A 25,903-nucleotide genomic window follows, 5' to 3' on the forward strand; every position below is an offset into this window, starting at 1 on the left:
AATCGGATCTTTTGGCTCGGTAAAGCAAGATTTGAATCACTTTTTGTAGATACATTTTTAAAGGAAAGTTTAGATAAAAAAAAAAACTATACCTTGATTCTTATTCCTTTAATATGTTCAAAATATATTGTAATTTGGTTTTATTTAATTGAAATGAATTTAATTCAGTTCAAATAACGCAAATAACGCAAATAACATACTCTGTTTTGTGGGGACAAGTCAAAGGCCATAAATAACTGGTACAGGGAAGAAACTGAGCACATAGGCATTAAAGAAAACATTAGTTATCATGTCTGGACTCAGAACACAACTCAAAAAATATGTTAAAAAAAAATAAATAAAAAAAAAACCCACACACACCAATCATTGGTTTAATCAACTACACCAAAGTGAAATTTATTCCCACAAAATTATACATTATTGTTGGCATTATAAACTTTAAAGAAGTGAAAAAACATTGCTGAATATCTGCAATGGTATATGTTTTCATTTAATGTTCTTTATAAACTTTTACAGTGGTTTATATTAGTTAAAAAAAAACTACACAATACTGTTATGAGCATTTATGGTAGTGCAAGTATGTTTGTTGAAAGTAGATAAAGATAGTTAAAAGAAAATATAATATATATATATATATATATATATATATATATATATATATATATATATATATATATATATATATATATATATATATATATATATATATATATATATATATATATATACGACAGGGCCAAGATGAAAAAAAGAATCAAAAAGGAATTTTAAAAAAAGATTTAAGTCTTTAGATTCAAGATCTTTCAACATTCACAGTGTTCATTGTCATGTGAGCAGTAAGGAACCCGGTATCCCGTTATCCTGTATAAGGAAATACTTCCTTTGATATTCACGATGAACGCTGTGCATTAAGATAAAGAAAAAATAGATAAATAAAGCTCAAAAATACAATAGATGAATCCAGAACTGAGTATTTTACGATGAGGCTAGACAAAAAAGATGTATATTCATAAGACATATGAACATAGTATGTGTAATTATAGACTCAAGTCAGCTACTAGGGAGTCTGATAGCAGTGGGATGGAACAAGTTTTTGAGTCTACAGGTCACAGACTATTAAGAAAATAAAGCCACAATTTTACAATGACAAAGTAATAATCTAAAGCTTATCTTTTCTACTTGAACTCAGGCGCTAGTATTCTGTAATTTATGTAAACGATAATAAAATCCTAGAGGAGTCGTTTCTTTTACCCGACTCGTTCTGAAACAGAAAACCATTGGAGCATGCGCAGATGGTTAAGCTGATGTATCAACCTGCCAGAGATCCTCATGACGCGGTAGCAGGCAGCAGACAGCTGGATAAGAGCTCAGGTAGGTGGGCGGGGGAGGATGGGGGGACACCGAATAGCACCTTTGAATCGATGTTATTTTTAAGACATCGTCAGGGTGATGTGAGGATGAAATGCCCGCTTTGAAAACTCGCTTTGGTTTGTTTTTACCACGAGCTGCACAGTGCGCGTGCCTTGTTGTCGGGATGGTTAGCTCGGATCTGCTCCTAAAAACCGCTCCCACTACTCCTGTCATCCGCTAAATCTCCTTCAGCGTGCTGATTTTAAAAGATATGATGCTTTTATCATGAACAAAAACACCTCTCATGCACCGTTTTTGGTATTACATCACAGCTTCTGCATCACTGCATGTGTCAACACACACACACACACACACACACACACACACACACACACACACACACACACACACACACACACACACACACACACATACACACACAGGGGGAGGAGGAGGAGGAGTGGTTCTGTGCCAGCCAGACCATAAGGAACATAACAACGACTGGCTCCGGCACGTGATGGAAATGTGAGGCAGTATTTGCACCTGTAAATCATTTTTCCGTTGAGCTTAAATTACAGTAAATACGGTAGCCCAATGTGCAGCCTGTTCTGTCATAAAGCGGAAGGTCTGCTGTCATCCTCCTTTGAGTTGTCTTAGTAACAGGAATCAAACGTAGCATCAGCATCCTTTATTTTGTACAACAATACTCCTAGATTCATCTATATGGAGACCTCTGGGGAACCATTTAGCTGTTTTTAGCCTGATTCAGGATGTGCACTGTGTTAGCAAAGGGTCAGTCCATATTGGCTGTGACTGCAGGGACACATTGGACAAATGTGCAAAATCCTTTACAGATATTAAAGATATTAAATCTGTGGTTTATCATCCCCACTGTTCCTCCGAACTGTTTTATGTAAGAAGCCAAGCTATCTGTCTACTATCTGCAAAATGTATGAATTAAATCCTGCAAAATTCATTAATTTCTCATCAGCTGTCATGTTGAGCAGCAGAGTCGCTCATAAACTGTTTACTGACAATATTAGATCAGTGAAAGTGTCCTCTCATGCCTAAAGAGAGAAGATTAGCTTTTTAACTGGTCATAAATATTAAAAAAGTAATGTTTTATTACCTTTCATGTTTGTTTAGTTATGAATATTTGATGCTGTAGAGAAATACTCGCCTCAGGTCTTTTTCCCTCTTGAAATAAATGATTGTGTCATCATGAGAGTAAATTATTACTGAGTGCTGCAGAAATAATCACATATTGACTGTTTATTCACAGTGACCCTCTGCAGTGCGTGGATTTAGAACCTCTGTCACAAGATATAATGAAATTCAGTTACAGAGAACAGACCCTGCATGTGATCAGCCATTCTGCGAGACAGAAACTGTTTTTATGCTCGACTTTAAGAGCTTTACAGGCTCAAAAATGGAAAGAGAGTTATAAGCTGTTCGGATGTAACATTTGTTGTTGTTTGATAGATCTTTTTTTGTAAAACAGCCCAAAAAACAAAATGATGAAAAATGTTTGATATCAGTTTGTATTGCTTTGTTTGGTATCATTTCATATTATTTTATTTTGTTTTGTTTTGCATCATTTTGTATAACTTTATTTCCTATTTTTTCTTTGGTATCGTTTTATATCATTATGTAGTGTTTTGTTTCATTTTATTTTATATCGTTTTTGTTTTAATGCATTGTGCTTTGTTCCATTTGTTTAGTGCCTTTTGGTGTCATTTTGTCTCTTGTCATTTTATTTCATATCCTTTTATTTTGCATCATTTCCCATTTTTTTGTGTTATTTCATATTGAACTGTATCGTGTCATTTGGTATCATTTTTATTTCCTATTGTATAGTTTGTGTGGTTTCTCTCTCAGTGCCCACTTTGAGTTTTATCTTAGTGTATCATATCATATCATATCATATCATATCATATCATATCATATCATATCATATCATATCATATCATATCATAACATATCATTTATTTTATATCATATCATAACATATCATTTATTTTATATCATATCATATCATTTAATTTTATATCATATCATATCATAGCGTTATGAAGGGTTTCTTACAGTACCGTCTTGTACTAACTTATTATATCATACGATAGCCTTCACCAAACTGCACTTTCATATCTAATGTATTTTATTGCATCTATTTCGTTGTATTATATTCTATATATTTCAATGTGTTGTTTTGCATCTTATTGTACTTCATTATATTATATCATATCTCATCCCATCGTACCGTATCTCATTGTATTGTATCATCCTGTATCGTATTGCAGCATGTCATGTCACCTGATATCAAACCATTTTTTATCCCGTCACTTGGGATCACAACAAATCCCACTGCATTGATACTGGTGCCATAGATTTTACAGCTACTTGAAGATGTTTAGATCTGACCTTCATATTGATAAAAACACCTTAATGCTGTTTTTCTGGTAGTGAAGTTGTGCAGACATTGTATCTTCTTCAGAACATCATTCAATCACACTTAGTTTACTTTCCTGGATGTAATATTTTAGCATTTTAAACAGTAGACTAAACTTATATTTAGTGTGCTTACTAAAGTCTGTGCTGTTTGTTTTCTCATCTCTGTCTACAGTGGTTCACTGCTCTGTGTCTTTTTTATTGAATTTGAATTGAGAGTAACATATATTTGATCACGATGTGTCCTGTGCTTGTTCTGTATTTGTGATGCTGTGTCTGCTGTGTGGGCTCCTCTCCCTCCCTCAGTGCCCAGCAGTCCGAGGTAAAAATGGCCGTGGAGAAGCGCCTGGCGTTCTCTATTGTGCAGTTCCTACGAGATCAAACAAATTGTGGTGCTCTGAATTCTGATGAGCAGGAGAGCCTGGAAGGTAGGCCGGCACACTGAGCACTGGGCTCCTTTTCAACCACACAGGAAGCCCTTTTTAATCTGGCAGCCTTCAGAATAAAACTGATATTAATGACACTGTATGCAGTTTGTGCGGGAGGTGTTTTATTAAATATGAAAGAGGAGACAGTAAAAATGTCTCGCTCTGGGTTTGCTGCCAAACTCTGACTCACAACGGTAATCCTGGAGCCTGATTGTTTGGCTGTTATATTAAAATCTGACATGTTTTAAACCCCTCACACGTCATTCTGCTCCTCAGTTGCGATCCAGTGTTTGGAGACGACCTTTAAGATCAGCTCCAGTGACTGCCATCTTGCTGTGCCACAACCTTTAACAGAGATTTTCCTCAACTCCCTCCTGAAGGTGAGCAAACTCTGTAAATATTCCCAAACTCAGGCCATTCTCAAACCTCAGGGGTAAGGTGAGATTAAAGCATGCAACGCTGATGAAGCAACGCTGATTATATGAAAGGCATGTTAGGTAAACATCCCCACAACAAACACAGCCACCAAAACAAAGAGGAGGAAACCTGATGAGTCATTTCACCTCTGCTTCACCTGAACGATGACGTGTAATGAGCAGAGACCTCAGGGTGTGCTGAGCTTCTTGATGAGCTTCTAACAGCGTGAAGCCAAGCAGGGGAGGGCGCCGTGAGGAAATGTCACGTCTCTCACAAACACTCAGAGGACTTCTTTGATTTCTTCAGAAAGAAACTTCTCATCTGTTCTACCCCAGAGTGGCTTTATAGTAACTGTGTCTGTACCTTCAAAGGCTTGAGTCACCTCTTAGAGATGCATTACTGCAGGTCAAGACCTATAAGAGAGCAGATGAATGACATTAACTTATATGGTGACAGCTCAGCACATTTAAAGATTAAATCTGATTGTCTGCCGCAAACATATTCAAATTTTATTTTAAGGTTTATTTCTGCATACAATAAATGCTCATTCTGGGTATATATATTTCCTGCTTATGCTCTGTTTTAAGTCCTTATTTTGACAGAGAAGCAGATTTTAGGGGAAGTTTGGGAAAGGAAAAAATAAGAAAAAGACTTTTTTCCTCTGAGTTGTAAGATTCCAGTCCAAATTGTGAGTTTAAAGTCCCTGTAAGGACTTTTCTAAGTGGTCTTTGAATAGTTTTGATCTGCTCTCCTTGGCATGTTCTCTGCGCTCTCTCTGTGTTTGAGCGTATGTTGTCTGTCTCTATATAAACAGGCAGCAGCTAGGCCTGGGCTGATAAAAAAAATTTGCAGGACGATGTATTGTCCCACAATTATTGACGATAAACAATATTATTTTGAGACCAAATTATATTAATGATGCTTTCCATGACCCTTTCAAATGCAATAAAATGTTATTCCGGATGAGTATTTTTACTCTTTTCATTGGAATATCAATGACATTCAAATATCCTAACAAAACAAACAAAAACCAACTAAGTTAAAATGTGCTCTCAGTCAAAAAATGCATTTAATAAACTGTATCAAAAAAAGACAGCATTTCTTTTGCGATGTTGTAACTTTGCTTTGTTTTCCGTCTTGAGATCTAGCCTGTTTGGAGGCAAGAGACAAGCACATGGCATGAACGTCTCCATTCATTTAAATGGGCCAAAAAAAAAGAAAAATGTTGAATACTTTAAAATGTATGAGAGTTAGAAACATGAAAAGTAAAAGCAAATTTCTCCTGAACATGCTGAACAGTTTAAAAGTCAAACAGTAAAGATTGGTGAAAATTGTGTGAGGAGTAGTGAGCCAGTACAAGTTGAAGATCTATATGTTGAAATGCTGATCACACAGCTTATGCGCGCTGTTATAAAGAATTGATCCCGTTTAACGCCAGCTGAATGCACCACAAACACAGTCGTCACAGCAGACGTTTTAAACATGACTCGTCTCCAGAGCCTGCTGGCTCTCTGGCAGCGATTGTTGGCAGGTGGATGTAGAATAATTCCTTCCTTTAATAACATTAGTTGCACCTGTTATCTTCAGTTCAACACAATGACACCGCTCTGAGGTCTCTGTAGTCACAGTTTGCGTAAAGAAAAGTTCATTTAGAGGTGAATAATGTGTGTGTTTTTATTTTAACTTAGAATGACAACCTGACTCTCCCAGAAACTTCTCCATCTCCAGAGGACATTGAACGAGCAGAGCAGCTCAAGAATGAAGGTAAAGAGGTCCCCAGCATGCAGATCCGGGTCCCTCTGGCTTAACTTTAAGATATTTTATGAAAATAATGCTGAATATCATGAAACTTTTTTGAAGGAAGTGGAGCAAAAACTGAAAATAACATGCTCTTATTTTGAAAGGATTGTTCTCAGATTAGTAATCAATCTTCAGCAACTGCTTTGTATTTGTCACCTCAGCATTATTCATCAAATTTGTGAAAGAAACCCTGAAATAAAAGCGTGGTTTCTCATAGCTGATGATCTGGTAATGTACTGCAGGTTTTTAAGCAGATAAAACTTGTGTTTCTCTTTAAATTGTTCCTCTGACGTGATCCTAAACACAGAGAAACCCAGAGGAGCCTTAAAGAGGAACATCCTGCAGCTCTGCAGCTCCTTCCACCTTGAGGATGGCTTATTAATAGCTCTATTTGCAGCCCCTGGCTGAAGTCCTGTATTGATCTCTGAGGAGTTTGAAAAAGAAAAACGAGGCCTGGGTAAAAAATGAGAGAACAAAACTAACACATTCATCTTTTTTTACTGCTATTGATTTAGAAAAAAGGAGAAAAATACCTCAAACTGTTCTCATAAACTTTTACTCTGATGCTTTTTATGTCCTAGCAGCTCAGTCAGGCTTTGACTCGGCTCTCTTTAAAGTCTTCAAACACTTTGATTTTAGGGAACAACCACATGAAGGAGGAGAACTACAGGTGTGCAGTGGAGTGCTACACAAAGGCCATTGATCTGGACCTGAGGAATGCTGTTTACTATTGCAACAGGTATTTATTTCTACAGAGACTTTTATGATCTACGTCATCATAAGGATACCTTGGTTGATGAGAGGCAGCTCATTGAATTCTCTATTTGCATGATGAATAAAACATTAAACATGCTTATGAGAAAGATAAACAGAGTGTGAATATGAAACTCTGCAGGGCTGCAGCTCACAGCAAACTTGGGAATTACACAGAAGCGACTGGCGACTGCGAGAGAGCCATTGGGATTGATCCATCCTACAGCAAAGCGTATGGGAGGATGGGGTGAGTTAGACCAAAGAAAAACTTTTATACGATGGAGATTTTACTCTAACAGATAAATACAATAAGGAGGAAGTCACCCATTATGCCTGACCCTTTAATTCGTGTCTCCAGATTGGCTTTAACCGCCATGAACAAGTATCCAGATGCCATCACCTACTTCAAGAAAGCCTTGGTGTTAGACCCTGAGAACGACACGTACAAATCCAACTTAAAGATCGCCGAGCAGAAGCAGAAAGAAGCAACCAGCCCAGTGAGTGGAAACAGAAGTTAATCTTCAGTAACCTGAGAAATATCCTATTTCCACCTCATGTATGTGTCTGTGTGCTTGTGCTGCAGATAGCTGCAGGATTGGGGTTCGATATGGCGAGTTTAATCAACAACCCGGCTTTCATCAGCATGGTAAACATCCACACACACTGAACACACATTGAACACACTGAACACAGAGAGAGCTGCTCAGTGGAGACAGCTGTCTTCTTCCCCCTGTTGTTTCTCTGACGAGGTTAGGGCAAATATTGTCCCTGATTAGTCCCGTAAGTGACGGTCGGCCCGTTAATCAGCCGAGTTATGGAGGAGAGGAGGAGACGGGTCTCAGAGCTCAGAGTCCAGACCTGCTAGACGATGACACACCAGTACGTCTGCCAGGACAGGAACGCTGCTGCTGCTGCATGCCAGAGTTTTATGACCGCAACAATGTCAGACTAATTCTAATTCATACAGCTGCTGCAGCTGAAGATAGTGTGCTCACCTTTTGGACACTAAACTACAAACTAGGTTCACAAAGTTTAACTGTTGTCACCTCTCAAACTACAAACAAGTTATTGCGAACAAAGAAAAGTTGTTGAAAGTATGAAGAAATGCACATCCTGGCAAGAGTCATGTCATCATGTCAGTGAGTGACAGTGCTCATGGGAAACGGAGTCTTTATCCCTGAAAACACTAGCTTTTTCTGATAGTGTTCTAAGATTAAATTCAGATATTGACATTTTCCCTCATTACTCTGTTGTTTATCCAAGAAATCTTTTTTCCTCCTAGAAAGTTGGAATCCTGAGATCAAATTCAACTGTCAGATCTTTAAAACTTTGACTTTATTATCAGACTTGATTTTAGATTTCAGACTATTTCCTCAGAATTCTAACTTGAATTGCAGCATTTTTAAACTTTATTCAGGTTTCTAAGTTCTATCTCAGAGTTTTGACATTCATCCCAGAATAGGAGAAGAGGCCTTGATCAGATTCAAAGCCGTGCAATCTGCTTGGGTGCTAACCTCATGGGGCGCGCAACCTAGACCACTAGACCAGGGCTATACAATTAGTGGCCCACGTGCCAGATGCAACCCTTGAGTGGCCCAAAGGCAGCTGCCAAGTGATTGGGACTTGGGTCCGACAAGTTCTTGCAAAAATTCAAACATTATTACAAATATTGACTGCAGCACCTACTGTAACCTAGCAAATACCTCAGAATGCATTATGTCACTGAGTACACTGCAAAAACTGAAATCTTATCAAGTGTTTTTGTCTTATTTTCAGTAGAAAATTCATTTTTAGACTCACTATGAGCCAAATTCACATGACCAATCCAGAAAAATGTCTTGTTTAAAGTTATTTAAGGACAAAAATGAGGTCTGAATTGCTCGTTACCTGTAAAAGAATCTGCCAATGGAACAAGAGAAAAGTTACTTGTATAAAGACATTATTCTAGTCTCAAGGAAATTTTCAAGCAATTTTTTCTTGTTCCATTGGCAGATTTTTTTACTGGTTACAAGCGATTCAAACCTCATTTTTGTACTCTGATAACTTGAAACAAGACATTTTTCTGGATTGATAAGTTGAAAGTGGCTCATATCAAGTGTAATAAGACAATTTTTACTTAAAAAAAGACAAAAACACTTGAAAATATTTCAGTTTTTTGCAGTGTAGGTGTCTTTGAAAAGTTAACATTAGCACTCCTGCACAGGTGAAAATAGCGTCCCTCTTTCTACCCTAAAATAAAAAAAATCAGCAAGGAAAATCATCAGTTTAACTCTGTGTGGACTGGAAAGTATTTATTTATTAGAGTGTGTTGCAGTGCTGAAATATTATAATGTCTGAAGATCACACTAACACACTAAACTTTCCCAAGGGATCTCATGACAAGGTAGCTAAAGTTCAGAGTTTGACTGCTTCTTACAACCAGAGCTGTGCTACAGTAAAGCAGACTTGCATAGCTCAGGAGAGGACCACAGCAGCTTGACTTTGATGCTAAAAATGTGCGGCCTAGCTCATGTACTTAGTCTGAAAATCTGTCCTGACCAAATTTTTGATTGAATAGCCCTGCACTTGACCATTCTGGCGCTCCCACAATCCTGACCAAATCTTATTTATCCAGTTGAAATAAACCAAAAAACGTCAGAAAGAAATCATTACATCACCCTTAACTAAAAACCAAATGGATCTTATCCCCTTTTGTGTAAAGTACAACAAACTTTACCTTTAACACTTATTGATGGCTGTGATCAGGGTGTCCCTGGTGGTTTTGACCAATCAGATCAGAGTATTTCACAGCCGTGTAAGTGATGAGTTGGTCTAAACTTGTTTTTTGTTTACAGGCTGCCAGTGTGATGCAGAACCAACAAGTCCAACAGCTGTGAGTGTCAACAGGACATCTTATATATGAGTCTGTTTGTTTTCAAGCTTCCTCTGACCCTCTCTGTGTCTCTGTGTCTGTCTCTCTGATCAGCATGTCAGGAATGATGTCAAACGCTGTCGGGGGTCCGGCAGCAGGAGTGGGAGGACTGTCAGACATCTCCAGTCTGATTGAAGCGTGAGTTTACAGCACTCTGAGTCTAAAGACTGAGAGGACTCCTCATTATTTCATGATCAGTGAACTAAAGTCCTGTGGTGTCTCTCAGGGGACAGCAGTTTGCCCAGCAGATCCAGCAGCAGAACCCTGAGCTGATCGAGCAGTTAAGGAACCACATCCGGAGCCGCTCGTTCAGCGGCAGCGCAGAGGAGCACTCATGATCTTCCTTGGTAACATTTTATGTTGTAAACTCAGAGTTCACAGTGTCTGATATTTAAGCTCATGTTGGTGTTATTAATGCCTTCCTTTTATTTCAGCGTCACTTTTTTTCAAGAAAGGGCAACCATACGGCGCGATTACAATCTCTACACCCATTTCTTATCGTCAAACCCCCGGCAGAGCTGGACTAAAGAGACAAAGATGGGGTTGAAGGCACTTTTCTGTGACTAAAGGCCCTGCAGAGACGGAGAGACGAGGGCCTGGAGACCGGACCACGTAACGAAGCATCCCCACTCATCCAGAGTCCAACATATTATTAACACGTTCATACCTGGAGCCAGGAGGGCGGCTTAGAGGGCATCAACGCTTCTACATCCTGCAGAGATCCTGTTTTCATGTGCTGAACATTTGACTCGCTTCACGCTTTGAGGAGACGATGTGTTTGAATCGTTGTGATGATTAATGGAAGGTTCTGGAAGGAATGTACCTTTACAGCAGGGAACATTTCAGCTTCTTCTCATCTCCATAGGACATCAGGTCGACCTTCTTTCTACTGCATCAGTTATTTTTGTAGACAGACTCACTCCACTGGTGTGTTTGGGTGATAACTCATCTTTCAGTGGTGGGACTCTCTTTAAACACTTCACTCTGAGTCCAGACCACAGGTTATTGTATAGCAGTGTTTGCAGCCTGCATTATGTTGTTATTGCACTTTAGTAAAGAGAAAACAAAGGCCCCCCTTTAAGCCTATTTATCGTTCATAAAGTGGTGACAAAGTCTTTTTGCATGCTCTAAATCTGGTTTTTCAGATCAGGTGATTTATGGAAACGATAGGTATGCTAGGACAGCACGGCGTTTTGTCTAAAACATCAATAAATGTCCTCAAAATTACACAACAAGAGTCAGTTTTCTGTTTTCACTTTTGTGTTGTTATTTTTTAGTTGTGGTTGTTGAAGGAAAAATCAACTTTGGAGTCTGAAAAGTTTAAAACTTCCAGAGCATTTGATCCTGTGAAGTGCAGCAACAAGATCTACTTGAGTTGTTTAAACTTTTTGGTACAGAAGAAGATTAGGTTCACTAAGAGTTATTAGAAAAAGTCAATATCATCATGTATTTATCTTTTTCAGATCTGATGTGGGGTTTTTTTCTAACTTAAAAATCGGGACTCTAAATTTTTCTCTCAGGATCTTGAGGTTAAGTTTAAACCGTGACTTTTAGAAAATTCCAATTGAATACAATTTTTAAAATGAAGTCTTAATTCTGTCCTTTGCTCAAGGATAAAAGTAGTTTTTTCTCAATTAACAGAATAATTAGATTGAATGTTGAATTTGGACTTCCCTTTTTTTTTGTTTGGATTCTGATTTTTTCTCTTGTCTCAAAATTCTATAAATAAGACAGAAATTAAACCTCAATCTAAAAAAATGTGCTGTTGGAAAAGAGTTTTATTTCTATTTTTTTTCTGACTCCTTTTCAATCAGAATTCAAATATTATGTAGAGTTAATAGTTTTTAGTTTATAATCCTACTTTTTTCTCTTGATTCTGGGACTTGAATCATTTTTTAAACTTTTTTCTATTAGAAATTTCAACATAAAATTTTTTAGATTGATGATATAATTTGGACTTTTCACTCTGATTTCAAACTTTGTTCTCTGGAATTCTAACGTATCCCTCGGCTGTCTATCACAGATTCTGTAAACCATAATTAGACTGAGATATTAAGTATCATTAACAGCTCTGATAATCCAGAAGGACTGATCCACTTTATCAGTGCTCAAAAATAGAAACAGAACAGTTGGATGGATTATCTGATCCCAGATTACAAAACCAGAATTATTTAAAGATTCATAGACATTAATTCTGGACAGAGGAGCAAAGATAACAGAGTTTATTAACATGTATGCACATTTACATCCTTCTTTTCAGACAAAGTGATTTATATTATTCACAATTCATTTAAAATACAGTTTCATCCCACGCAGGTTTGCAAAAAGAGAGTGAAATGTCAGTGCAGAATTTCACTGTTGGTCCGTTTGTATCCAGATAAAATCAGGTTGGTAAAACTCCTAACACTCGTTGATGGTGAACGGGCAGACCACACAGACCTGTGCAATGTCGTCGTACTCGTACGTCCTCTTCAGGAATGTGTCTGTGAGTCTCAGGCCAGAAATACTCTGAGGGGAAAGATAGGGTGCAGGATAAGAAGGAGGGAAAGAGAGATGATGATAAAACAGTTTTTCTAAAGGTGGAGCTCGTACCTGCAGACCCTGGACAGAGGAGAGGAGTGTGAGGGGCAGGGAGAGGAAGGCAGCGGGACTCAGCTTCCCCAGCTGTCGCCCTGAGACTCCACACCAGTGGATCGACCTGGTGTTACACATCTCCAGCACCAGGTCCATGGTCCGCTCACTGCAACAGAAAGTAGACAAGTATTGTTATGTAACTCATCAATTCAATCATTTATAACAGAGAAGGGGAGATATATTCAAAACTGACCTGCAGTTTGTGATTTTACAGATTATTTCAAATGGCTCCTCCAGGTTCACTGTGTCAGGGATCATCTCCAAAGAAAGCCGGATGTCTCCGTATCCTGGAGCCTGGAGGGAAAACAAAGATAGAAGCAGTATGAACATAGAGCTGCATTTCCACCTATAATACCAGGAACCTTTAGTCCTGTCAGCTAATTTTGTGTAGCTTAATGGTTCCTTCAACTTTTTGTGGTTTGTGTTACAAATGAGGTCTAAAGACATAAGGATAAAGAAGCTCAGTCTGCAGAAAAGTCTGATACAAAGGTACATACAAGCTACAACCATAGCCAGACACAAACTACATATTCATAGCAGGTACTCTACAACAGCAGGAACCTTCTCCAGGAACTTAGGGCCTTCTAAAGAACTTGGAATTGGGTTGGTTAGTTTGTTGGCCTCTGCCATCACTTTTAAAAACTTAGACACAGCACTGGCTGAATTTCCTCCATGCTAAAAGGTTCACCGTGGTGCCATATTCTTTTTACTGCCCCCTACTGGTCTGGAGGTGTTGTGCAGCTACTTTTATTTTTCCTCCATACATCACCAGCCTGACTTGCATAACTTTCATGTGACTTGAGGCCTCAAAAGAAACATGTATGACGATTTATTTCAAGAACCATTTCGTTCCTTCAAGAGAAGTTTCTTGGGTCTGAAAGTTCCTGGTACTTCAGGTCAAAAACCCACCTAATATCAGAATGCAAAATGCATTCATAACAACCCTGAAATTCCCCATAACTTTTCAGGGAATTGTACCTGTAGGGGTAGGAACTTCTTGTGGTAAAATAAAGTTCCTGTAACTTAACTTGGACCTTAAAAAAAACAGGTGAAAATGTATTGACTGCCCCTGAGAAAGGGCATAAAGGAATTCTGGTACCATTCTCTGCAGCTGACTGGTCTGTAGCCTCCCTCTCTCCCCGAGGTTTGTCTTCCACACAATGTCAAGCTTCCCGATCACCGTCACTCCTTTAATGACGCCAGCTTTCTCTGCGTACTCTGGTTTTGGCTTCAGGCAGTACAGGTACTGCCGTGTGTCCATGGGCTGCAGGTAGGACATCTTCCCAAACGTGGACTCACTGGAGGCAGAAAGTTACAGACTGTGAGTGTCGCTGTTGGTTCACCTTTAAAACACAAGAACAGAGCTGCTCTTACCCGTCGTCTCCACTGATCACAGTGTTGAGCTCCGTCACATTGTACATCATGGAAGGTTCCAGAGAAACCTTCTCCATGAACATTGGGGAGGTGGTGATGTTCTGGATCTGAGCCTCGAGGAAGACCTCGTCTGTCTGGAGCCAAAAAGCAGAGTCAGTCTGATTTACTTAAGAAGAGGAGAGAAGCCTTTTCTCCAAGGTGAACTGAGCAACACATCGACTTTATGATATTAGGAAGTGTTAGGCTGTGTGAAAAAACCTACGGTCTCGGACAGGTTCACATTTTTAACATCTGTCTGATTAAGAGATACCTTGAAATTAAAAAAGTACTGGGATGAAACCAACAACTGGATTATAACTGACTCATAGATTTAACTCTGACTTAATCTAAAGGCTATAGAAAGTCAAGTTTAAGCTTCTTTCTATTCTCCTGGTACAAGTAGTACCAGGACTTGTGCATCTTTTGCTTTGGCTAAGTGCAAAACCGTCCACTATGCAGCTCAGTGCAGGATGAGCAGTTTGCACTTGTTTTGCAAAGATGAGCTGTGAGCATCTCTTCTTAGTGCTGCACAGAGCTGCAGAACATCCTGTGTGCTCTCATCCTGACAGAGCTTTATCTTGTCAACAAACCATTACAAGAAAACCTACTTTTATTCTTTATTTGAAACAAACACCTTGAGATAATTTGACTTTCATGCAGTTGTTTTACTTTTTGCACTTTGCAATGGCTCTTTGATCATTTTTCCTTAATTAAATTAGGTTTAAAATGATCAAAGAGCCTTTGTAAAGTGCAAAAAGATCATTTTAAACCTAATTTAGTTGAGGAAAAATGATTACAAACAGTTTTAACTTCTCAACAGAACAAACCTGGAGGTGAATGATGTTTGGAGACAGATTTCAAAAATGTGAACACATCCTTTAAGCTACTTTCTGGTGATGTGAGCGTCATGTAGTGAATTATATTTATTATTTATGAAACTTTCTGAACTCTATGACGTTTGCTCAGTCAACCTTTGAGGTCAGTGTTAGTGAAAGTGTTGAGCGTAAAGTAGAGGTTGCACCAAAACTTCATTTAATAGTTTGTTTTTAACAAGTCAGACCAAGAAGTTGCTGAAACATCAACTAGTTCAGAGTTCTTCAGTTTTCACTTTCTGAATTTAATTCTTGTTCTGCACTCCTTTGTTTTGAGGTTTCAATCTTTGTTTTATTTGTTAATAATAGGTGTGGAAATACTTTAAAAAAGGCTCATGACAGCCTGAAAGAAATCATCTGTGTCTCTCCAGTCTTACTATGCCTGGTTGCAGATTCAAGTCCTTTGCAAAGATAATTAAAAAAACATTGTTTTGTCATCTTTATTCCATAAAAAAAATCATAGAGATCTTCTTTTAATTATCATCAAAGGCTGATAGCCATACAAACTTATTCACAAGTCTTAAAAGTCAGAAAATTTGTGTAAATTATAGGTAAAGTGTAAAAATCTGACAGTCCAAGAAATATCTTATTGAAGCCGAAGAGAGATTGGCTCTGTTGTTGTTCTTAAAAGACCAAATCTGTCCGTTAAACATCAAATAAAAACTCTTTCATGTCATGATTTGGAGTTTTCCTTGTGCTAAACTAGTTGATGTATTGGAAAAAGAAAAACTCGGTGCAACCTCTACAATACTTTGAGACTCGATGAGAGAGATAGAAGCAGAAATTAGTTCATGCCTGCAATTCATCACATAAGAACTGACCAGGAACCATTGGGAGTACTGATATCATCCATGTTAAAGCAAAATCACAGAGCTGAGCATCTCTGGAACATGCAAAGCCATTCCAAACCATACCTGAACCCTCATCACACCTCACACAACCCTCACACGATCATATAAAGGTTTTATTTGTCCTCTAAAGTAATCATGACCCGGTGGTGATTGGGATAAGAGAGGAACTTCTAGAAATCAATGCTTCAATAACAGTTTAACGGGAACTTGCACATTATTTGGGGTCCTAAAGAAAGATGTTCCAGTAGATCTCTTCAGATGAACACCAAACTACAGGCTGCAAAGTCATCCTTGAGAGCAGAGCACGACGACAGGAAGTGTTTGCTTTTAGCACGTATTAGAGGATTATTAAAAGTGGATGACAGAATCCCAGCAGACAAACTGTTGTGGTTTGGGTTGGACTTTCAGTTTTAGAGCAAAAGCAGCTGATGCATCGCTCACTTTAGAGCATCCGAACTCTTTTCCTCTGCTCTAATGAGAGTTTTAATCTACGGCTGCTTAGTGGAGTTATTATGATTGTGTTGTGGTCTTTAATCTTTGCAGTTTGGTTAATGGCACAACACGTGTGAAGAGCGCAGCAACTTCTTAAATCTACAGGTCGAGTTGGCATAAAAAAATGGAACTCTTTAATAAATAGTACAGTTTTAGGAAAATGTCCAGGTGTAAGAGTTAAATAAAGTCATTGTCTAATGTTATTGTTGGCTTTTCTGTTCGGTTTCTTCATTTATCTCAATGCTTCATTGTCTCAGTTATTTCTAACTCTCTTTTTATTAGGTGCTCAGTATGTTGGTTTACTGCTTTTATTTATCCTTTATTTATCTTTTGTATGTACTTATATAGTACATATAGTTTGTATATACTTATTAACTATTTATGATCTTATTGTTATTTGATGCCTTATTTTTAACTTTTGAACTTTTTAAATGTATATTTTTATTTGCTTAGGGTGTGCATTAGTCTCTACTACAAGCTTTTTATATTTTCTGCTCATTTTATTTTAAAGTTGTAATTTGTTTTTTAATCACTGTAAAGGTCTTAAGACTGCATTTTTATTGGTATAAAAGTTGCAACAAAAGTAGGAGTGGGTTGAAATAGTGCAACCCAAGCCCTGAACAGCTTAACCTGTGAATTAACCGTTGCATCACTGCAATAAAACACTCAAGACTACAAAAAAAGAATTAAATTTATATTTTTAAATACATATTTTATCATTTACACAATCATTTAGCAGTGTGCATTATCCCTCACATAACAAGTCAAGTTGGTTAAAAGTATAAAAGGATCAGTTTCAGTCGTCTGCAGGAGTTTTTGCAGCCTCAGCAGGTCAAGGAATCTACTGGAGCAGCCCCAATGGTTGCACTCATCGGTAAAAGAAGACCCCGTAAATCTGGACCCAGGATTAAAAACACCAGATTTTGTCTTTAGTCTGTTCGTATCATCAAACTATCAAATTCAACCCAGAAATACAATAATTTCAAACGCTTTCAACCACCAAACTTCATGCCCATATAATCGTTAACATCTGGACAAACAGAAAATATAATGATGATGATAATCTGTTTGAAATTAATTTCATCCTTACCCACAAAATTTAATACCACAAACTTTATTGAAAGTCAAAGCCCTGAGTCGGATGAGCTTGCAAGAAAGCATGAGCGTCCAAAGAAAGGGCAGAAGACAGACGATGGAAAGTTGATGTGGAGGAGTAACATGTTAAAGTGAACATGAGAACATGGCTGATTTGATCTGTTTCTATCTAAAAGCTCTTCTTTAAGTACATCACTTTCCATCCCTCCACTCTGCACCTTTCCGTTGGCCCCAGAAAGACAAATAAAGTCTGCTGCACCAAAAAAGGATTAAGAGAAGCTAATGTTCAGCAATGAGAACAGAAGGAACAATTACCACAGAACTGAGGTCACTCTAATGGAGAAAATAAAATACAAGACATTATAAAACAAATGAAGTTACATGCTGCAGACGATGACATGGATATTTGCAGGATATAAAAAGCTACTGGTGGAAATGTGAGAGAGGGGAAAGCTTGTTGCATCTACGAGAAAAACGCTTCATCTCCAGATCTCGGAGCAGGAATGCTCTGCAGGATGTTTCCTGTTTGAAACCTGGGCTCTATTTTCACCAACACAGAGTCTGAATGACTGAAAAAACACCTACTACACCTCCTGTAGATCTCTTATTACAGGGCTTGATTTCTGCACTGTAAGCTTTTATTTCTGCAAGTCTTTGATTTTGTAAGCTAAAAACTCAGATTATTATTGAGAAATAGAAATGCTGCGATTCAAAAGATCTTTTTGTTTTGATATAATGTTATGTATGTGCATACACATATTAAATCTCATCTTTTGGACTGAGTGTGGGGTCAACAGCAGGTTACAGTGTGTGAAATACATGCAGCTGAAGGCCAGAGGTGGGAGTTGAAGTTGAGGCCGCTGCCCTTTCACCTCCATGTGTGACTCACTGAATTTGACAGGCAGCACACCTGTCACATTCTGTTGGACTGTTTAGCTCTGTGTGAATGTGATATGAAAAAGATTTGTTGAATTTATGACGACAAAAATATACCCATCAATCAAGGCAGCGGTAGATCAACAAATACAATTTTTCACAAGGTAATATTTCCGTAAAACTTGGTGTAAAGTAGAGCTGACTAATTTGGGGCCCTCCAGCTATTTTTTTTGGCCTGCTGCCCATGTTTGAATTTTTATCAAATATACACATTTTTTAAATTATCATTAATATTTTGCCACTGCAAGCAGCCTGAATTTTTTATCCGTTATTTATGTATTGTTGCACTTCCTCTACTGACCACAAATTAAAACAGTGTTACAGTGGGAGTAGGGTGCCACTAGTCCCATCAAATCTGAAAGTCCGTGACCAGAGAGTGAAAGGATGCAGGGTCATGGCAAGGATGAAGCGTATGAGACAGTGGCACTCTGACAAGAGAAAGTTTAAAAGTAGTTGGGGACACGAGTACTTTTTTTTAGAGAACTGGATTCCACAGCAGTATGCCTAATATGTAGGCAGAAAGTTGCTGTTTTAAAAAGAGCATCATCTTTGTTACTAAAAGTAAATACAGTAGTCATTTATAGGGAAAAAAAATCTGAAGCAGGTGTCCAGTTTTATTACTATTCCTTATTCTAAAAAGATGGAAAATGCACTATTTTAATTTCATAGGAGCATGTTGTGTCCCATGTTGTTCTGGGTTAGATTGCACTAAATGTCCTTGAGGACAGAGGCCTAGTATTTGTGCCATATGGATGTTCAGTAATTTTATGCTGTGAAATACATTAAAGAAAAGTGCTTTCATTTTCAAAATTACTTGTATGAATCTTTACTTTGCACAGTTATCCTATAGGCATATTTAATGTCATGCACTGCAACATAAATATTTAATTTTGGCCCGCTACCCTCCACCTAGATTTGTTTTTGGCCCTTTACTGAAAAAAATTTGGGCACCCCTGGTGTAAAGGATGCGTTTTTGTAGCTTGCATTCCCCTTAACAGATTTTTCTACAAGCTTTTTTTCTGGTTTAAAATAAGAAAGTTTTAATCTCTGCAGGTGAATCCAGAATAAAAATGTGACTCTTTTAATGGTAATTAAAAGCACTTTTGGAGGCTTTACTGTGAGGAAAGTCAGTTGCATTTCCCCTGGAAAGTAAGTGAAGTTAGCTTAAATATCTCCAAGCTTTTCACCCTTCAGTCAGTCAGACTCTTAAAGGAAGGTTAGAATAAGGCCCAGGTTTAGAAAGCTCAGATTTCTCTGGTGTAGTGATGTTTCTGGAGGTGGAAGCGTTTTCCTCTGAGACCTGTCTCTCACTATCTGCCCTATCAGCATCTGGAAATGTTCCTATGAAATGAAACATGATATGAAGCATGATATTTAAGCTACAGTAGAACCTGCATATCACAGAATACAGTTCTTCTATTTGCAGCCTGATGTTGAGGGAATATGAGAGCACAGTGTGTGTGAATGTGTGCGTGTGTTGACAGCAGCACTGCATCATGAGAGCGGCTCACTTACCTCTGCATTGTAGAACTTTGTCTTCACATCCAATGGCTTCAAGACCTGATTTAAGATAGATTGAAAACTGAAGGCTGAAGTTTTCTCACTCTGCAGCTCCATTACAGCAGAAGTGATATGTCCATGCAGAAATGTCTGAATGAGTCAGGAAACCTTTGCCTATGAAGAGGATTACTGAGGTCTTGCTAAAGGGAAGGGAATAGGATTACAGGCGGTTCACAGACTCAGGACCAAAGGCCGCAGGGCGCAGACTCCACCGCTCGCACGGTAATTGCTTTTTGCTGTGTTGAAGACCTGTGACATTTCTCAGGTCTCCTCCAAGCTCACACATCAGTTTACCGCTGACATCTAATGAGAAAAGTCAAATATAACTCACCTGGAATTTGAAGAACTTCCGGAAATAGAGTTTTTCTCCGTAATGAGTGGTGTAACTGACTGCACAGACTAATCTGCAAACGGAGAGAGAAGAAACAGGGGGAAAGGTTGTTTCTGCCTGATTTGATTCTAAGGTTGCATACTGGAGAAAAAAAGAAAAATGTCATGCTTTAAATGTCACATAATAGTGTCACCTTTGACAAGATGTTGGTATATACTTAAAAAAGATGTGTGATCCTTTAATATATGTAATGGAATTTTAATTGATGTGACATTCTTGATAAATCCCACCTTTCTAAGTTTGGTTGTCCCATTATCAGATTTTTCTGTTGCGTAAATTGCAAGAACTTTTCCTTTACAACATGTCTATTACTGATTTGACCCCTTAAAGAGGTTCATTTAGATTGTACAAACTTCCCACAGTGCAGAGAGCTGAAAGTTTTACATTAAGCTCTGTGCATGAGACAGGCTTCAGCCTTGTTTTGTTGCACCCAGGCAGAAAACTTACATGTGTGTTCCGATTTCTTTAACTTCGTGGTGAATGACGTCATCAATGCAGCATTCAGGTTTGAGTTCTGCGACTGCAGAGTTTGACGCTGAGAGGTTGAGTCTCTGTGAGCTGGTCTGTAGATCCGCCTGCGCAGAAAAAAAGTCAGTTAAAGCAGGAGTAAAGAGAGTACAATCATGGAGCACATCAGAGAGTGGATTTAAAAGTTGAAAATGCACTGATTTTTATAATTTGGTGAACAAAAAAACACATTTTCAGTGTGGTCCCTGCAAAGATTTTGTTTCAATATGACAACAAAAAAGTTTTTTTTCCTTCAAAGGTTTAACTTGAAAAAAGAACAGAGTCAGAGCATGAACCTAAGTTTGAGCTCACTCTGCTGGTCAAACTACAGGAAGTCATTCCTCAGTTGCTAGGGATAGACCGATTATCAGCCAGGTTGATTTTTGGCACCATTATTTAGCATTTTGAGGCAGAGAAATCACCTTTTTTTAATCCAGTAGCTGATAAGAAATTCAATTTGAGACTGTGTTATTTTGGCTCCAATACAGCTGTGCCTCTCTGTCTGCAGTCATTACTCTGTCTCTAGCATTGTCCCACCCACAGGACCATCTGATTGCTGACACTCAGAGCTAATCTTTGGGAAACTTGCCTTACTTAAGAAAACTTCATGGAGCTATTCATTTTTTACATTTTTATTCAACTTTATGAGACAGCTACTGAGCCTGGGAGCTGTTTAATAAACATATGCTTGAAGGCATTAAATCAAGTTAAATATTGGAGTTTATATTATCCCAAATTTTCACTTTTACTGTTAAACCGGTAAGAAGGTAAAGCTGGGACTGATGTACAATGTCTGATAATGTCTGCATAAAGATTAAAAAGTTCAGCTTGGATTAATATTTCTAACCTTGAAAGGCGTCCTGTTTCTGTAAATTTTCAGATCATACCTTTACGAGAATATCCTTCACCACTTGGTTGCTGTCATTGTGCACGCTGATGTAACTGGAGAAGGTCTCACCCAGGAAGATATTTCTGTGCCAGAGGATTAAAAATTGTGAAAAACAACTCTCTACAAAGCCTTTTTACTTTAACTCGGATAAACGCCACTCACCCAAAGTTCTGTGGTAGCGTCAGCATCTCTCCTAGCATTAACGTCTCTGCTCCTTTGATGGTGGACGGATCCTCTCTCATGAGCTGACTGAACAGATCCCCTAAAAACACATGACACAGGGTTAGCTGCTTGTAGTAAACTAGAATATGAAGAAGAAAATCTACAAAAAAAGGATAATCAAAATCTTGCAGATTTGACGGCACACCGTGACGTGTCTCTAATGCCATCTGAAGTTAAAGACTCTCACAAGAAAAAAGGTATTTTTTATGAACATGGACAACCTTAAGTTATAATCTAACATAAGATTGTTTTAAAACATGCAGAAAACCTTTAAGTTTAGGGTTTTTTTTTTTAAAAATATATGACACAACAGATGTTTTAACTCCAATTTGGAGTTGTCCTGTTTCTTTTCTTGTTGTTTTAACACTGCCCCTTTTTTTCCTTCCTTTGTTGAAGTTAAGGAAATTTTCTGCTCTACATTCAGTTCGTACTGATTCTGACTGAAACCGTCTGTCTTTAAACAGACATCTGTTCTGCCTCTTCCCATCCATGCTGCCACGGATGAGCCTTTCTGTGAAGCTTATAGTTTTATAGAAGTGTGAGTATTTGAGCTCTGCTGGGAGTATCAGATCAAAACACCAGACCTTTGAAGATCAGGTTTTAAAGCCTGAAGTTTGAGCCACAGAAATGTACAATGGGGTCAAATATCTCTTCTTCTGGGCAGCAGGTTGGAAACATAAGTTCATTGATAACAAGATGACTAATAATATTATTACACCGGACGCTGATCTGTCTGCTGCTCAGGCATCTATCCCTGTTATTAATAACAGCAGAAACGACATCAAGTGGATTATTTCACAGATAGTTCAAGAGAGAAACACGATAGCAGGGATACAAACGGTTTAAAGTTCCTTCTGTCAAATCAAAGCAATTCATCTCTGTGCTCTTTAACTCCTGCCACAGCTCACAGCTTCTCTGTTATAAATAGCGACACTCTCGACAAGTGTCAGCGTGATTTATGGATTATAAAGATTGAGTTACCAGCAGAGTGTACACATTTTTCTGTGATGTTTTGCACAGAAGGAGAAGCAAACACTAAGACTCACAGCAGGGCTTCTGGCTAAATGTGGGAGCAGAGACTGAGACTGATGATGAGCTCAATTACAGATGTGATCTGGATCAAAGAACAGGCTTCACATGGTTTAAAATGAACAAGAAGTAGGCTGAGAATAATTTGAGAAATTTGCAAACACTACAGTCTGAAGAGTTTTTATTGCATCTCATGAGACTTGCACCTGCTCCTTCAAGAAATATTTACACATTAACTTTGCTCATCGTGGAAATGTTATCTTCAAATTCTACTCTGAAGAGCAGTTGATGTCACAAAAAGTAGAAGCAGAACTGGTTGCATTCTTTTTAGCATTTTAATCAAATCCATGGACACAGAATTTTATGCTCACAATTTTCCCTTCAGTATAATTTTACATGACTAAAGACCTGATGAGCTTTGTCAGCTCAGATGCAGGCAAAGAAAAGTGATCCAGACTTCAAACTTGCATGACTTCTCACACTCTACACGTGTCTGCTTTAGTTTCCGACAGGTGCTTTGGTTTCCTTCCACAGTCTCAAGACATGCGCGTTACATAACCTAACAATCCATCAGAAAAGGTCTTTTGAGCAGCTGTCACATAAACTTAAGGGGCAACCATAGCAGCTGTTGGACTGCTGATCATTCAACGGTATAACAATGATGATAAAATCTGATTCCCCTAAGAAATACAAGTTATTTATTTGTATACATCAAACTGAAATGTCATGATGAGCTTTCTTAAAAAGTGGATTAATGAGAAATGCAATTAAAGGGACTAATTCTTCTGTTAACTGAAGGATGACTAACGCAGGTGCAGAGCTTGGGGCTTACCTGGCAGGTCTCTGTCTTCACATGTCACTGGCAGGTTTGTGAAGAGCGTTGGTTTTGTTAATCGCATCACTGCAAACAAGAGAGACATTAGTTGGCATCCCCTTATTTTTTCACCATCTAACCTTCACTACCATGGGGCTACAAATCTAGTTTTATCCCATTAATGGATCATCTTATCTCATAAGCTAAATAATTAAGCTTATTAACTTGTAATAAAGGGATAATTTGCTACCACGTCTTGTGCTTTTGCAACTCTGGAGTTCACAAAATATGTGGATGAAAGTATATGTTTAACCCTCCTGTTTGTAAATATGGGCTTACTTTCATTTCATTGAAGCTTATGTTTTTTTTTTGTTGTTTGTTTTTTTTGTTGTTGTTGTTTTAAAGAGCAAGGTACATCAGAAACTCAGTCTGTGGGGCCTTGGTTTGTAATTTGAAATTCTGCAGTTTAAGTCCTAGCACAGAAACAGGAAGATTTCTCTTTATATGGGGCTTGTTCACCTCCTGGGTACTGCCAACATAGTCTTGAGCAGGGCAGTGTGTGCACCGTGTTCATGAAAAAAAAATATGTAGGACCCCTCATGGATAAATAACCAATGTGTTTAACAATTGTAAGCGTTATTTTAGTGTATACATTTTATGAGTGTAGTTCGATTCAAGACCGCTGAGCTGCAAGACAATAAACTCCGTTTGCAGCCGGTTTACATGCACATAAACAAGGTGACAATGGAATTTTTCAGAAATAATTACTAACACATACAGTATGTATATCTAAACCTCACATAGGAAGCGCTGACTAAACAATTTCTCCTCAAACCAACGCGCTTTATTCGACTGAAGGCAACAAACAAAGCAGAAGTTAGGCTAAATTCTCAAGCACAACCTGAGGTACAATAATAACAAAAATGTTATCTTATTAAATCATAATTGTTGCCCTTTAAGAGCGCTAAAAGTGAGTTTTTACACTTAGTAATGGTCTCTTAATATCGAGATGAATGTTTTGCTCGCTGTTAGCAAAATTAGCAACAACAGATGACAGCTGAAACATTACCGCTTCCGTTTCAACGTCAATAACGTCAGTGTCACCACTTGTTTCTTCTGTTAATAAAGTTGAAATACCTTTTAAAGCAAGTAGATGCTCCTGTTTGGCCTGATTTACTTCCATTGTAAGGATAAATGTTTGTTTTCAGGTGAGGTCAGCTAGTTTTGAGACAAGCTAGCAGGTGAACTGTAACTTCTTCTTCGTTTTCCTTATTTTGGTCGTTCACACTCCGATTACCGGAACACTGCCACCACAGGCCGGGATGGCTTTTACAACAATGGAGACTTACCTTAGCTTCCCAATTCTAATATTGCTTATTTCTTTACTCTTTCATTTGCATGTATTATGTTGATTTTAATCATCTCCTCTATTATATCCCCAGACCTACCTCTTTTAAGATGGAGGAAAGTTCACATTAACTCATACAAAAGTGATTAAAAGAGTTGAAGTTAAGGTTAAGGATTTTTATCAAGACTGTGTATTAACCTGGTATGTAAAAACAGAATTGGAGCGATTGGATTTTTTTTTTTAAGTAATGCCAGTTAAAAAGTGTTTTATCTATTTATTTGTATGTTTGTTTGTTTATACCGGCCCTACCTCTAAATGTCCCTAATCATTCTCAGTATGTGTTACTAGCAGTAGTGCACTGACCTCTAATGGTTCAGGTCTGTAACGATTTAAGCAGCTTTTCACAAAATATTTGAACATTTCTCTACTAAGCACCCCTTAAACTGCAGATACCCCTGGTGGGAGTGAATAGAGCACAACAAAGCAACTCTTAAAATGCCCTAGGCTGTCAACAACTTGTCTAGTTATAAATTGATGGTTCATAAAACCATTACCACATTAAAAAAATAATCTCCCTGGCTTTTTTTCCGCTTTCAAATATACACTCGGCAAGTTGACGGAATAAAAAGCATGTTGCTATGCTTTATTTAGTAGAATTATCTCTGTATCTAAAGCCTGTGATTGGAGACCGCTCATTCACTTGCAATGCAGTTCAACTGTTGGCCTGAAGTGTCGCTGTGGGC

General features: G+C 38.1%; 2 protein-coding genes across 2 annotated transcripts; one reads left to right on the plus strand and one right to left on the minus strand.

Moving 5' to 3' along the window:
• Window positions 1-1,269: 1,269 nt before the first annotated feature.
• On the plus strand, window positions 1,270-11,334 carry sgtb (small glutamine rich tetratricopeptide repeat co-chaperone beta). The gene is made up of 12 exons (XM_074690497.1): window positions 1,270-1,371; window positions 4,105-4,226; window positions 4,503-4,606; window positions 6,332-6,407; window positions 7,083-7,182; window positions 7,339-7,443; window positions 7,555-7,693; window positions 7,780-7,842; window positions 10,031-10,068; window positions 10,162-10,245; window positions 10,334-10,454; window positions 10,542-11,334. Exons 2-11 carry the CDS (start codon window positions 4,127-4,129, stop codon window positions 10,443-10,445), a joined length of 921 nt encoding a protein of 306 aa, XP_074546598.1. The 5' UTR covers window positions 1,270-1,371; window positions 4,105-4,126; the 3' UTR covers window positions 10,446-10,454; window positions 10,542-11,334.
• Window positions 11,335-12,324: 990 nt separating this feature from the next.
• Window positions 12,325-25,118, minus strand: trappc13 (trafficking protein particle complex subunit 13). The gene is made up of 12 exons (XM_074690746.1): window positions 24,950-25,118; window positions 23,831-23,899; window positions 21,910-22,009; window positions 21,746-21,830; window positions 20,799-20,926; window positions 20,292-20,364; window positions 19,916-19,960; window positions 14,116-14,249; window positions 13,841-14,039; window positions 12,935-13,035; window positions 12,700-12,847; window positions 12,325-12,615 (listed from the first exon to the last, which is right to left on the minus strand). Exons 1-12 carry the CDS (start codon window positions 24,993-24,995, stop codon window positions 12,508-12,510), a joined length of 1,236 nt encoding a protein of 411 aa, XP_074546847.1. The 5' UTR covers window positions 24,996-25,118; the 3' UTR covers window positions 12,325-12,507.
• Window positions 25,119-25,903: the final 785 nt, after the last annotated feature.

This window comes from Halichoeres trimaculatus, unplaced genomic scaffold, assembly GCF_033239565.1.
Source record: "Halichoeres trimaculatus isolate MK-OKI-2021-1 unplaced genomic scaffold, fHalTri1.1 fHalTri1_scaffold_16, whole genome shotgun sequence".
Taxonomy (NCBI): Eukaryota; Metazoa; Chordata; class Actinopteri; order Labriformes; family Labridae; genus Halichoeres; species Halichoeres trimaculatus.

What these genes read in the sequence shown, in the direction of transcription:
- sgtb (XM_074690497.1), top strand. Translation starts at nt 4,127, where the DNA reads ATGGCCGTGGAGAAGCGCCTGGCGTTCTCTATTGTGCAGTTCCTACGA. An exon ending in GCTGTTTACTATTGCAACAG is followed by an intron (nt 7,183 to 7,338) that starts GTATTTATTTCT and finishes GAAACTCTGCAG; the next exon opens with GGCTGCAGCTCACAGCAAAC. An exon ending in AAAGCGTATGGGAGGATGGG is followed by an intron (nt 7,444 to 7,554) that starts GTGAGTTAGACC and finishes TCGTGTCTCCAG; the next exon opens with ATTGGCTTTAACCGCCATGA.
- trappc13 (XM_074690746.1), bottom strand. Translation starts at nt 24,995, where the DNA reads ATGGAAGTAAATCAGGCCAAACAGGAGCATCTACTTGCTTTAAAAG. An exon ending in TGAAGACAGAGACCTGCCAG is followed by an intron (nt 22,010 to 23,830) that starts GTAAGCCCCAAG and finishes ATGTGTTTTTAG; the next exon opens with GGGATCTGTTCAGTCAGCTC. An exon ending in ACGCTACCACAGAACTTTGG is followed by an intron (nt 21,831 to 21,909) that starts GTGAGTGGCGTT and finishes CCTCTGGCACAG; the next exon opens with AAATATCTTCCTGGGTGAGA.